At 38.7% G+C, this 12,534-nt stretch overlaps 3 protein-coding genes across 3 annotated transcripts; 1 reads left to right on the top strand and 2 right to left on the bottom strand.

Moving 5' to 3' along the window:
• Positions 1-5,016: 5,016 nt before the first annotated feature.
• LOC108116286 lies at positions 5,017-6,459 on the bottom strand. The gene has a single exon (XM_017228072.2). The coding sequence runs from the start codon at positions 6,231-6,233 to the stop codon at positions 5,127-5,129; it is 1,107 nt and encodes a 368-aa protein (XP_017083561.2). The 5' UTR covers positions 6,234-6,459; the 3' UTR covers positions 5,017-5,126.
• Positions 6,460-8,088: 1,629 nt separating this feature from the next.
• On the bottom strand, positions 8,089-12,314 carry LOC108116253 (intraflagellar transport protein 56). Its single transcript, XM_041818688.1, has 5 exons — positions 12,288-12,314; positions 11,928-12,092; positions 9,712-10,596; positions 9,194-9,654; positions 8,089-8,939 (listed from the first exon to the last, which is right to left on the bottom strand). The coding sequence occupies exons 1-5, from the start codon at positions 12,312-12,314 to the stop codon at positions 8,741-8,743; spliced, it is 1,737 nt and encodes a 578-aa protein (XP_041674622.1). The 3' UTR covers positions 8,089-8,740.
• Positions 11,181-11,617, top strand: LOC121530176. The gene has a single exon (XM_041818706.1). The coding sequence runs from the start codon at positions 11,279-11,281 to the stop codon at positions 11,474-11,476; it is 198 nt and encodes a 65-aa protein (XP_041674640.1). The 5' UTR covers positions 11,181-11,278; the 3' UTR covers positions 11,477-11,617.
• Positions 12,315-12,534: the final 220 nt, after the last annotated feature.

Genomic DNA, 12,534 nt, shown 5'->3' with positions numbered 1-12,534 from the left:
ATAAAATACCTTTGTATGCCATTGCATTTCTCAGTGAAATTGCCTTAAAATGGCGCTGTTAACTCAAACCATCTCACTTGAGGGTGGTAATTGCATGATCTGTGTCTTGTCTGGGCCAAAAATGAAAAGTAAAATTTGCCAGCAGATAGGTTAACATGTGGGTAGGATAAATTAGCATTGACAGTTGTCTGGAAATTTTAAGAAGGGGTGTGAAATTTCGGGGGAAAACTTAGGTTGGGAAATCACTAATCACTATGATGATGAGAAATCGTGAAAAGGAAATTGTTTCTTAATTAAGCAAGTTTATTGCTATTTTACAGCATTCCTTTGTCTATCTTAAATGTTGATTCTTAAATTTGAATAGATTTCTGAGGCATGAGGAATGGTCCCTAACCTTGATTTCTTATACCCAGTCCCTGCTCTTTGATCCTGCCCTTGGCTATCTCCATTATGTTCAACAATTTTCTCTATCTCATGTACAAAATGAAATCCACGTTGTAACCAAAAATACAAACATACAATCTATTGGCAATGTATTGATGAAATTAAACCTGGAAATTTGTTTTAACTATGGGCAAACATGAGAAAAGTGGGCCAGGTTGTTTGGAAGCCCGAGGAGATGGCAACATTGATGAGACTCCTTCACAAAAACGCTCACACACATCTGTCAACTAGCATCTTTGTCAGCCAACTAATATCTGTAGAGGAGCTACATACGTTGCTGTGACACCCAAATCTGCTTCACCCTACCAGTTTCTATCCCAGGACAACAATGTTATTGATACCTCTGCCAAAACCCCGAACAAACAAGAGAACCCTTTTGGCAAGTTCCCTCGAGCATATTGTCTCAGTGTCTCCGTGTGTCTGTTCAAATTTTATTCCCATCGACTTGATGTTTCTTTGTGAAGAGTTTTGCCATTGACAATAAACCAAACTTCCAGCTGTTTATTAACATGTTTCTCAGTCAATATATATATATACCCATCTACATCTATAAGTATATATATGTATATATACATTCAATGCCAAATTGATGTTACTGTGATGAGATGGTTGAAGGGGTGAGGCAAAGTGATGGAATCCGGACCCGGAACACATATCTCTGTCCTACAAGTATCGCTTTACAAGTGGAAAAATTCCTTTAGGCCAAAGTGTGCATTAAGAAGATTGTTTTACTATTGTTGTAAGACACCCAAAACGCACACATTTATCTATACTTATAAATACCAACGCCCTCACGAAGATACTTTAACTACATGAATAATGAAAGTACTGAGAGAAAATGAGGCAACTAAAAGGTGAAAAAAGAAATTTATAAAAGTACCTAAAAGTATGCAATAATATATTGAATGTCAGAGGGGAAGACTTTCGTTTTCTTACAAAAAAACATATTTAAATATTTTATTGATTCAGAGTTACAAATTTTGCCCAGTGCAGCCGCACGAAACTTGCCCACAGGCGAATGCTTCTTGTTCTTCTCGTCCTTCGTCCCTCGTCCTGCTTCCTGCCACTTCGCCCATTTTCTTCTTCGGCATCTAGAACAGCTTCCTTGCTGTTGTCATTCCACTCAACAAAAGGATTCAAATTTCATTAAATCTCATACAAAAGTATCAAAATGCCATTGTTGTCATGGTGCTACCCACTCACACACACACACTATACACAAACACACACACACACACACTGCAAGGACCTTCGCTGTAACTTACACAGACACATTTGAGAAACTGGGACTGGAAGGCTTGACGTCTTTAGCTATTGGTAACTGCTTTCACTTTGGGCCTTTCATTCGATTTACGTTTGAAGTTACCCCCATATGTGCCCATGTTTGCCTAGGAGGCGTGTCCTGATCGCTATCAGCTGTAATGGAAAACTTAATAGACAAGCGTCGGAAATAAACTCGGAAAGGACTTTTCAGACCTGCTACGTTAATCGCAGCAATTGCACTCGTTTTGATTGCCTTTACCTTCTTTAGATAATCCCCAGAAAATCAGATATTACTCGCAATACTGTGATATTTATGATCTGATTAAATTGGTTTGTGGGAAATCACACCTGTCGGTGTGGCATTAATACTTATTGAGGGGCTGTAAGCTTATTACTTTCAGTCCACTCGGTCGTAGTTTTGGGAAAATAGTTTGCTACCACAACTCGATTAAGCCAACTGTAAGTATCTGTCCCACTGGAAGGAGTAACTTTATAAACAGGTTTCATATTTTACCCTATTAGGTTCTTCTTATGTATTAAAATTTCACTAAAATGTTATCCTAACATCCTTTATTTTGGTTTACCATTAATACATTAATCAAAAATTAATTGCTTAGTTTATCTATTGGGTTATATGCATCCCTAACTATATGGTTTTTGAGGAAAACTGGCTGTGTGGTAATCAGACTTTTCCACTCCAAGGAAAAACCCAAGCCAACGTGTCTCTTTATCGTTACAACTTTTTTTTTCGGAGAAAGGCAAACTTTTCAAATTGCTTTCGCATTAAAAATCACTAAAATGCGTTTTCCGCTTCACTGCAACCAGGTCGTTATGTGGCACACTGTACATATTACGTATACGTATATATATACACACCCTGTGTGTGTTGGCTTACTTCAAGTGTCATTAAGTTTTCGGTGATCACCCCTGTCCTCAATATTCGGTTTCTTTCAGTTTTCGTCAAGTCATCAAGGTTTGGTCTCTCACAAAAGTTTAACATCCCGCCCTCTCAATAACTGCCTGTGTGTGTGTGTGTGTGTGTGGGCGTGGCCTTTCGGATTAAACATTTATATGGTGACTAAAGGAAGAAGCCACAGGATGATAGTCGAAACTTGGCCACAATAAAATTGCTGTAAACAATGTGGGCCAACCGAACAAATTTTCATAAGCTCTACCCAGGCAGCCCTTCATCCTTCGACCTCGAATAAAACCGCAAATCATTGGCCAGTCCTCTAGGATTTTAGTCCAGATAACTGACCAGAAATATTACACATACGCCATGTGAGCTTTATCGGACGAGGAGGCAATTTATTTTCTATGGCTTGCCAGGCATTTGGAAGTTTATAATTTTTGAAATTTACTTAAATTTAGAGCTGTTGCTTGGTGTTGTTTGTCGTAACAGAGATTAAGCTCGATTAGGTTTTAAATGAGATTAAATTTAGGTTTAGTAATGGAACTAAAATTTAGATATATTTATTTTTGATTGTGGTATTAGATTGCACATTTAATTTGATTGATTTCTTTATTTGAACTTACATATTTAAGAGCAGTTTAAAGAACTTTGGCTTAAGGTGATGTATCTTTGATGTATAACCCAGTCAGGTCTACTGAAAAACCTTGAAATAATCCACAGATTTCCTCAGCAATCCTTTCGAATTGTTCTTCAATCTTTCGTCGTTTGACAATCATTACTGCTTTGAATCCCATAAGAAATCACGTTCCGGGCGGTTTGCAAATGTCAACGAGAAGAACGAAATGATGCCACCAATGCCACGCATGCCACTAATGAGGCTCGTTAGCGTGGTCATCCAGCTGGCTTCCCCTTTTCTACCCACATGAACCCCTTCGCCCATTCATATACACAAGTTCACATCCACATCCCATGTCCACATCAACATCCACCCACATCGACTCATTCGGCGGGTAATGTATGCAACAAGCCGAATTGTACAAATGTACGAGTACCAGGCAAATCGATAAAGTAATTTGGCCCAAAATTCTTCCCTCCCCTTACCATTTCGCGAACATTTGGCCACATAATTTTGTTTGGCAGAGCAGCACGTAGCCGATGACTGAGTGACTGAGAGAGAGAGAGAGGGAAGCCCGGGGAACGACTACGGATTCGGATGGGTTCGCCTAATTGCAGCACCATCTTGCGGTTATGCGTTCTACGTGCGTTTGTCGCACGTCTGGCTAATTAAAATTGCATTTTTCGTACCCTGAGCACAGGTTATTGATATGATGGGAGGATATATATCCTTGTATATCTATATATATATATATGGACAGACATGGATACTGCACAAATACGTACATTGGTTTGACGTGGCACCAGTTGGTCATCGTTGATGCTGGTCAGTGTAAGTGTCTTCTGCGGGTTTGATGAAGTGGCTCTGGTTTATGGTGATGGGAAAAAAAAAAGTTATATTAGGGGATAAATATTTTGAACAGAAAGGAAAGGATATGTAAGAAAAATGTATATAATTAAGAGGGTTATTTAAATAGGTAAAGTAAGTAAGGTAAAACCTGTTAAATTTTCTTGATTAAACTTTTTTCATGAAATATATTAAAAATTTCTAACAAACTCTTCATCTTTAAACCTTTTACAGTTTTTTAAAGCATTTAAACAGATTTTCCACACTCACTCAACCCATTTATCTCCTTAAATGAAAGCCTTTCTCTGTGGACGCTTACAGCCTTTCACCATCTGCATAAAATCAATCAAATTTACTGGATAACTTAAAAGGGTCAGGGACCTCCGACATCCCCAATAGGCCTAATTAATTGATTGAAGACGTCGTCACTGGTATTGGCGTTGCTTTGGTTTCGGTCACCATCTACTACTCAGGGGTCACAGTTGCAACTGTCATAATATTGACTCATTGCCGTTGTAATTAATGGTGTTAAGACTCGCACGCCATTTTAATGCAATCGAATTGACAGGCGGCATCCGTTTTGCGTCGACTGCATTTCCCTCCCATTGAGCCATCGTCTGGGGGATATTGATTTCAATTATAATGATGTAACACACACACAATGAAAGTTGAACCTCCTCATCGACCGACATTTCGGTTACTGCGCCCCACCGCCCGAACAACCCAGAGTTGGCCCCAAAGGCATGTTAACTAATTGTTAACCTTCTGGTTTGTGTTTCGAATATTAAATAGAAGAACGAACGAGTTTCCCACAGGAAAGTCCAGCAGCAGTCATTAATTCAACAGCTAGGGAGTCAAATTCTAATGGCTGAAATATCGATGAAGTGGAGAGTTCGCTCTTTAAATGGGTAACAGATGTGACGAGGCAGTTGAGTAAACTTAATTAGGAAATTTCCTGATTTTATTCCAAAATGTATAGTTTATTGTCTGAAATAGTCAAAGAATCTAGCACAAGACTACAAATTTACCAAGAATCTGAACATATCAATAATCATCAAAGCTATCATCGCTTTCCAAATCGATTTTGCCTATGTGAGTTTCTGGGCATTTGGGTTTGGAGACAGCCAACACCGTTTCATCATCCGATTTAGAGCTACTTTTGCATTGAACTTGCAATCTTCTGGGGGATTTCCAATTAGACTTTTTGGAACCTTCTTTCTTGTCGCCCACAGAAGCGTTATCACCACATCCTATCTTGGAGGAACTTGGAATATTATCGGAATTAGCTTCCCGCTCATATTGCCTGAATAGACTCTCTGCCAGATTTTGTTTGGCATCATAGGGACCTTCTTCGCCATGGCCAGGAGCATATTTACCCTCTGCCGGCAGATCATCAATGAAAAATTGCCTATCTGGAATATCCTTATAGGCATCACTGTCCTCCGACTCCTCTTCGCTGTAATCTGTTTCCAGGATATCAGATTCAGAGCTATCTATGATAACCTTTGATTCCTCTTTCTGGATGGATCGAGGTGGTGGTGAAGGCTTCTTGGGAGTAATGGGTACCCTCATCCGTTCATTGCTAATGAGTTTTCGATTGTTTTGGATTAGTTTGTTTGGTTTGTTATCTTTTTGAGTTTGTCGAACTTCTAGTTCCTTCTTCAACTTGCAGCATTTTTGTGGCTTGGAATTGACAGGATCTGGAAGGTTAATCACCTTTTTGGCACCAACTTTATCTGTCTTGATCCAATCTCGCATTATAAGTTGAGCCAAAAGAGGAAGATCCTTAGATTCGGGTGTGATTGAAAGACTTTTCTCTATTTCACTGCGATTGGCCAGAGTCTCACCCGTTTCCATGCGAAATGTTTCCAGGGTGTGCTTATAGCCAAACCAATGAAAGAACTCCATAACCAGTTGGTTTATTAACCTGATCAGGCTTCGATCTTGAGATAGTTTGGTTGCACTGGATGCTCTACCCATTAAGGGTTGAGTTTTGGATCCTTCCAACTGACCCCGCATTATCTTAAGGATCTTAACGTGCATCTCACTTCGCAGGACAGCCATGGCTCCAGTTTTCTCCAACTCACTTTTGATGTTCTCCTCTACCATTTGCTCATAGGCAGCCTCTAATTTAATCTCATCCGAACTCATGTTTCTCAACTTTCTTACACAAATTTAAAGAATCTAAATAATAAATTTATAAATTTCACTTGTCCTTGGCAATTTGTGTACGTTCAATTTGAGTTTGTGTACTGCTGTGGGCAGATGTTGGATTTTCATTTAAGCCATTTTTCACACAGCCTCCTGAATATCAGAGTTCGTTCTAATTCATTTGGCCTGTGGCCAGGTTTTCCTTCTAAAGTCTGCAAAGTTTATTTCACTTCTTTTACTGGCCAAATCAGTTCAACTCGTTAATCATGCAGATAACCTTGAGGTTTCTGGCCAGTCTGTGCATATATTAGCCATTAGTTAAGGCTTGGCATTTGGATGTGATTTTTATTTGAACGTTTTGTACATTTTTTGAGGAGGTGTTTTGATAGGAAAAAAAGCTATTATAAATGTCAAAATTCTTCAACAATTCATTTTATTTAAGCTTATTAAACACACCTTAAGATATACCTTAAATTACTGCTTGCCTAAGGTTATCCTTGGCTTAGTAAGAGCCTTTAAGTGCTACAAGGATAATCAGGCAAATTAATACTTCTATAAGAACTGGAAAAAGGCTCAAGGAGAAATTTGTAGAAAGACGAAATATATACAAAACTTTATCAGGATCAACTTCAGGGGGGGGTGTCGTTTTTTTCTTTTCTGGGGGTGGCAAAGAATTTTTCTTTTCATTTATTTGTAGGTGCTGGGGAAAAAGTTTGCTCAGCAATTGAGCCAAAGAAATATTTAATAACTATTTTCTTGCTGGTTGCTTTTTTTTTTCGAACTTGTTGGAAAAACTTCTCTTTGCATTTGCTTTTAATTTTTGTAATGGAATTGTTAAGAGCGGATAGCCAGGCAGAGGAGGAGGGTTAGTCACAGGGAGCAGCTGATTTATAGTCAGCCAAAAGTTTTTTGAGTACAAAAATTCATCGGTGAAAAATGCCAGCCGCATTTGGCCTTAAAGTTTCCAAACTCCCTGGCTCTTGTTTAAATATTTGTCCAACTAATTAGCAAAAGTGTTGGCAAAATAACAAAAAAAATTTGGAAGATATATATATATCTATATATTTTAAGCTCAATGCTGCGCCATTTCCGGTTTATCTCTCAGCTAAATTTTGTTGGTTGTAAAAGCAAAAGCAAAGCCAATTAGGCAAAATGGCTGCGACACATTTCCGCTGGTTTGCTGAGCCATCGCCATCGCCATTGCCAGTTAAGTGATGCCGGGGTCAAGACCTGACCTGCCCTGTTATGGCCTTAAATAGGATTGGAAGTGATACTTTTTGCTGAACAGATTTCTAAAGTTATTCTTTGTTTGATTTTTTCTTATAAAAATAGGAAGGGGAAGGAAGGAGTTTTGTTTAACTATGAAGGAAAAATATATTTTTATACTTTTTTAGATCTTTTTTTATAATTTTTAAGTTTGTTCTTTATTTTTTAGTTATTAAAAGTAAGCAGTTAAGTTTAAGTCAGCAGTTTGTAGGCTAATTTTTCCATCTAGCGAATTCCTTTTCATTTCTAAAAGGTTTTCCTATGCATTTTTTTTTAATTTTACCTTTTTAATTTGTTTTTAATATTTATTATTTATATTCCTTAACTTCCAAAGAGCATTCAAAGTTTGTTAATTCCCTAGAAAAGGCTTTCCCTTTGCTATTATCATTCGAGTATTGTTGTTATTGCTGTGACACTTTCGCATTTTGCTAATCGCATTAATTATGCGTTTCTCTGATTTGCTGCTGGGCCTCCGTTTCAGTTGCTGTTAGAGTTTCAGGGACTGAATGTGTATCCTTTGGGCCTGCAGGCAACGAAATGGCCAACAAATTGAACAAAAGCAAACTGCAGGCAAAGAAAAAGCTGGCTGGCTGGCTGGCTGACTATAGGGGCCAATGGAGGAATACTTACTGTACTGGAGGTGGAGGCCACTTTTCAAGCATAATTGCCTCTCAAGGGAATTAAATTGAGCGAAGAATTTCGTTGGCAGCGCGTCAGAGGCAACAAAAGATGAAGACTGGATTTTATTTCATTAATTATCAATTAGTTTTCGAAAGTTCTTCCCTCTGATTTATTAAGTGGACAGTGGCTGAGTCCTCGAAGGCTGGCATAACTTTTCGAAATTCCAGCCACAATTTGCTTGATAAAATTCCTCTTAAATTAATTAGCCAAAGTGTTTTGTGTTGTGTGTGTTAGCCGCAAATTAATCAGTAATCAAGACAATTCCATACAAATTAGTATCCTTTTTCAGCTCTCAAAAGCTTAAACTTCTAATCAAATGAGATTTCAAAATCAATTTTCATTTTTGACTTTTGTTTTTGCGGCTAACCAAATTATCTTTGATTATTTAAATTGGTTAGCAGTTTGGCTTAAATTCACTTAAGTTTCATAGCCCCTGACAGCTGTCCACAAGTGACAAGTTCTCAAGTTAATCTTGTAAATAATTGATTTAAAATCTTTCTTTCTTCACAAAACTGCATTTCGCATGTAATAGAGCTTAATAAAATATTTAATTAATTGAATTATTTAAAACTATTAATGTGCTTCCGTATGGTTTTGATCATGGCCTCAGCCTGTGAGTTGGATGAGTCCCGCAAAATGCCAATAACCTCTGAGATGCCACCACCAGGACGTCCTCTTTGGGCTTTGGTACACAAGGCAAAGAGAACGCCAGCACAGGCTCCTCTTTTGCCCTCCCAATTCTCAGGACTGGGATCGAGTCTATAACAAGAAATTATACTTAATCTTTACGTTTTTATCATTAACTAAAGGGTGGCCCATGAAAGATTTGCGTTTTAAAATGAAAATATTAATATTTCCCAATTTTCTTCGAGCATAATCTTAACCATTTCGTAAACCGCAAACCTTCTACTAAATATCTGTCACATTGACAATGACATTCAAAATGTTAAAGTCAAAATTATCGATAGTTCAAAAAGCAAACGCTACATGGGCCACCCTGTAGTTCTACTTACTTTTCCAACATATCAAAAGCTTTGGCTGCCACCCAGAACTCAGCACATTTATAACACTCATTAGCTATCAATTGCAAAAGAATAAAAGCCTCGGCATTGGTATCTCTAGTAATGAAAACATTCCAAGCCAACTCCGGATGACCACAGTGAATGTGACACTTGGCCAGGATCATGCAGTAGGTATGCTGATTCTTAATATCCATGTCACTGATCTGCATGAGCAGCTCCTCTGCCTCTTTGTAATAGCCTGTGGCGCATTTTGCTTGTGCAAAATTATAGTTAAAAACATCATCATTAACAAAGTAACTCCTAATGGAGTTCATGTAGACTAGAACCTCCTCAAACTGTTCGTAGAGGAAAAAGGCAGAGGCCATACTTTGACGACCAGGAATCGTATCACATTCTGTGGCCGAACTTCCCACCAAATGAAGATTCTGCTGGGCTGTCTTGATGTGTTCTTTCTGGAAAGGAAATAAAATTACCAATAAACCTAAATTATGTAATAGAGATATCTTTACCGATCCCAATTGCTGACCCAGTGCAGCATGAACCACACCCTTGAGTATGTACTCATGCGGCGATGTTGGCTGAAGTTCCTTCATCAGAGCATGGGCCTCTTGGACATCTCCTTGCTTGAGATAATATATAGCCAGATTAAGACGAGCCTCGGGAATGATATTTAGCAGTCCTGGTAGAACACGCAAAGCACCTTCACCATTCCGGAAAACAACCAAGTTATGACGCAGAAGATCTGCACCAAAAGTGCCATTATCAGCAATATTCTTGATTTCCTGCTCGGCCACACGACCGTTGAATAAGCGAAAGCGATTGCAGGCTTTCAAGTTGATGGCAATGGTGCTATCGCCATGCTGACTCAGATATACATCTAAGACCTCCTGGGACATGTCATAATAGTCCAACTTATAGAAACACAAAGCCAAGTAGACATTTATGGCCTGATAGTCCTTGTTGTCCACCAAAACCCGTTTATACACATCGATGGCCTCCTGATAATGAGCACGCATATAGTGCATAGAAGCCAGGCTGAGCTGTTGCTCTAGGCTAGGGGAATCCTGCATCTCCTCCTGCAGCTGACTCCACTCCGCTTCGTTGCCCAGCTTGTGGGCCAAATGGAAGAGGAGCCGCTTCTTCAGTGGGTTTTCCACAGCATTTTCCATCAGTTGCTGGGCGTCCTCGTATAAGCCCAAGTAGAACATGCAAACGGCCAGGTTGAGTTCCAATTTGCCATCCGGATTCGTGGAGCTCAGCTGAATGGTCTTGTATTGGGCCAGAGCCTGGTGGTAGTCACCCAAATGGAAATTGCAAAAGGCAATCCATTGATCAACTTGACTTTGCTTGGGTCCATGGGCGCCCTCCTCCTCGTCCTCTTCGTCGTTGGCGTACTAGAATGGGTTAATTATGTTTTAAAATTTATTTATATTACTGTTTTTAGGGGTTAAATATTTTATAAAAGAATCTATAAAGGTTTAGTCTAAAAATAAATCAAATTTCGCACTTTTTTGGGCAGCAGAAAAGTTATTAACCAAGTTATAAGCCCTTTTTCAGACTTAAACTGATAAATGCCGTTAATAAAAATCTTAAAAATTCACGTCACTAATCTAATAATGACTAATAAAAGCGGGGTATACTAAAAGTAAAAACAAAATGCAAAAATTAGCTAATCAAAAAACAAGTCTCAGCAAGCTGCAGATACTAAACAGGTCGAAACTTAGCATACATAGCAAGTTGATATTTTATCAACTAACTAATTTTATGCTTTAAGGTAGCACAAAGTCAGTTATCAATAAAAACTCCATCAAAAAAAAACTATATCTTAATTCATGGTTTCAACTTCAAAACTCTTTAATTTAATCCAATGGGCATTTGATGAAAAGTCTTTCAAGAAACCAATGCCCAGCCAATCAATAACGTAAATCGATTAATGTATTCGGACTAAGAGATGCAAAATTATACGCGTCATTAATTAATAAGTAATTCAGAAACGAGTCTAGGCCAACACGAATGGCTATGAAACGGGTATAAAAGAAGCTGGCATCTAGTCAGATTGCTTAGTGATCTCCTACCATGAAGTTCTTGGCCCTGTTTGTGTTTTTGTTAATCGCTTTGTTTGCCGTTAAAGCAGATCCTCTATCGCCTTCGTTCCTGCAATGTCTCGATGAAATAAGTGATCCGGAACTTTGTGAGAACTTCAAGGATCAGTTTCCCGAAGAGGCCCCAGCAGTACCTGTCGATTTATATACACAGGCAGATAATTCTGGATAATTTCTGCTTAATTTACTTTCACTTTTGTTTGATTGATTTACGATAGAAAAACCCGAAATGGAGCTAAATAATTTATTGAGCTGAAGGTGGAGAACAGCTCTGTGGATTTACTAGTTAAATGAATAAAAAATTTCAATTTTATTTTTGCTGTTCGATTTGTTTCTGTTTCTTCTCACATCTGGAGTCGATTTGGCACCGCTTAACCTGTTATCAAACATTTTAGTTGATCAACAAAATACATAAACTAAACTTCACGTGTCCGTCTCTGTTCTCAAACTAATTTAGTGAACTGTTTCTTTGGAATTTCTATCAAGGAAAATACTTTTCTTAAAGTGATCTTACAAAGATTGAAAACTAGTCTTTGGAACTTAAAAAATGTAAATTAGTTTTAGCTGAAGTTAAACATTTCCTTTTGCCGACCAACCTTATTTAGAACCAAACTACTCCTTACCTCCAGAAACGCCCTGGCACCCGTATAGTCCCGCTTGATAATGAAATCCTCCAGAGAGGCCGGTGCCGGGGTCTTTCTCACCTGCCTGCCGACTCCAAGTCCACTGCCCGCACCTCCGCTGGCGTTCCTCGAGCTTGCCGAGTCGGTCTTTCCGCGCGACAATATCTAAGCAAGAGCAGAAGAATCTCTAGAGTATCTGACAACATTTTCCAGTCACATTTCTTACCATTTTTTTGTTTTTTTTCAAGGGATTTTCACTTCTTTACGCCTTGGTATCTGCTGCGTGTTTTGGATTTTCTGTGTTTTGCATTTTCTGTTTTCAACCTGGAAACGCTTGGTTACGGTCGCTTGGCAACCTACATAGCGTCGATAAAGCAGTTCGAGCATGCCTCACTGCGTCCAGAAAGAGCCGTCCTCATGAATTTTCTGTTGTTGCAACCCTATGCGTGTCGTTACTTTCAACTGTAACTGTGAGGAGAAACCAACTGTTGAGCCGGTGGGGTAGTTACCCTTAAGTCGGAGGGTATCTTATTCACTTGTCCAGCTGAGGATGTCCTGATACCTTGTTATATTTGCTTATTTAAGGGATTATTTTTTCTTCATTTCA

The sequence above is a fragment of the Drosophila eugracilis genome, unplaced genomic scaffold (genome assembly GCF_018153835.1).
Source record: "Drosophila eugracilis isolate 14026-0451.02 unplaced genomic scaffold, ASM1815383v1 contig_367, whole genome shotgun sequence".
Lineage (NCBI taxonomy): Eukaryota > Metazoa > Arthropoda > Insecta > Diptera > Drosophilidae > Drosophila > Drosophila eugracilis.
Note: the sequence above shows the minus strand (reverse complement) of the source record. Positions and strands in the feature narration are given on the sequence as shown.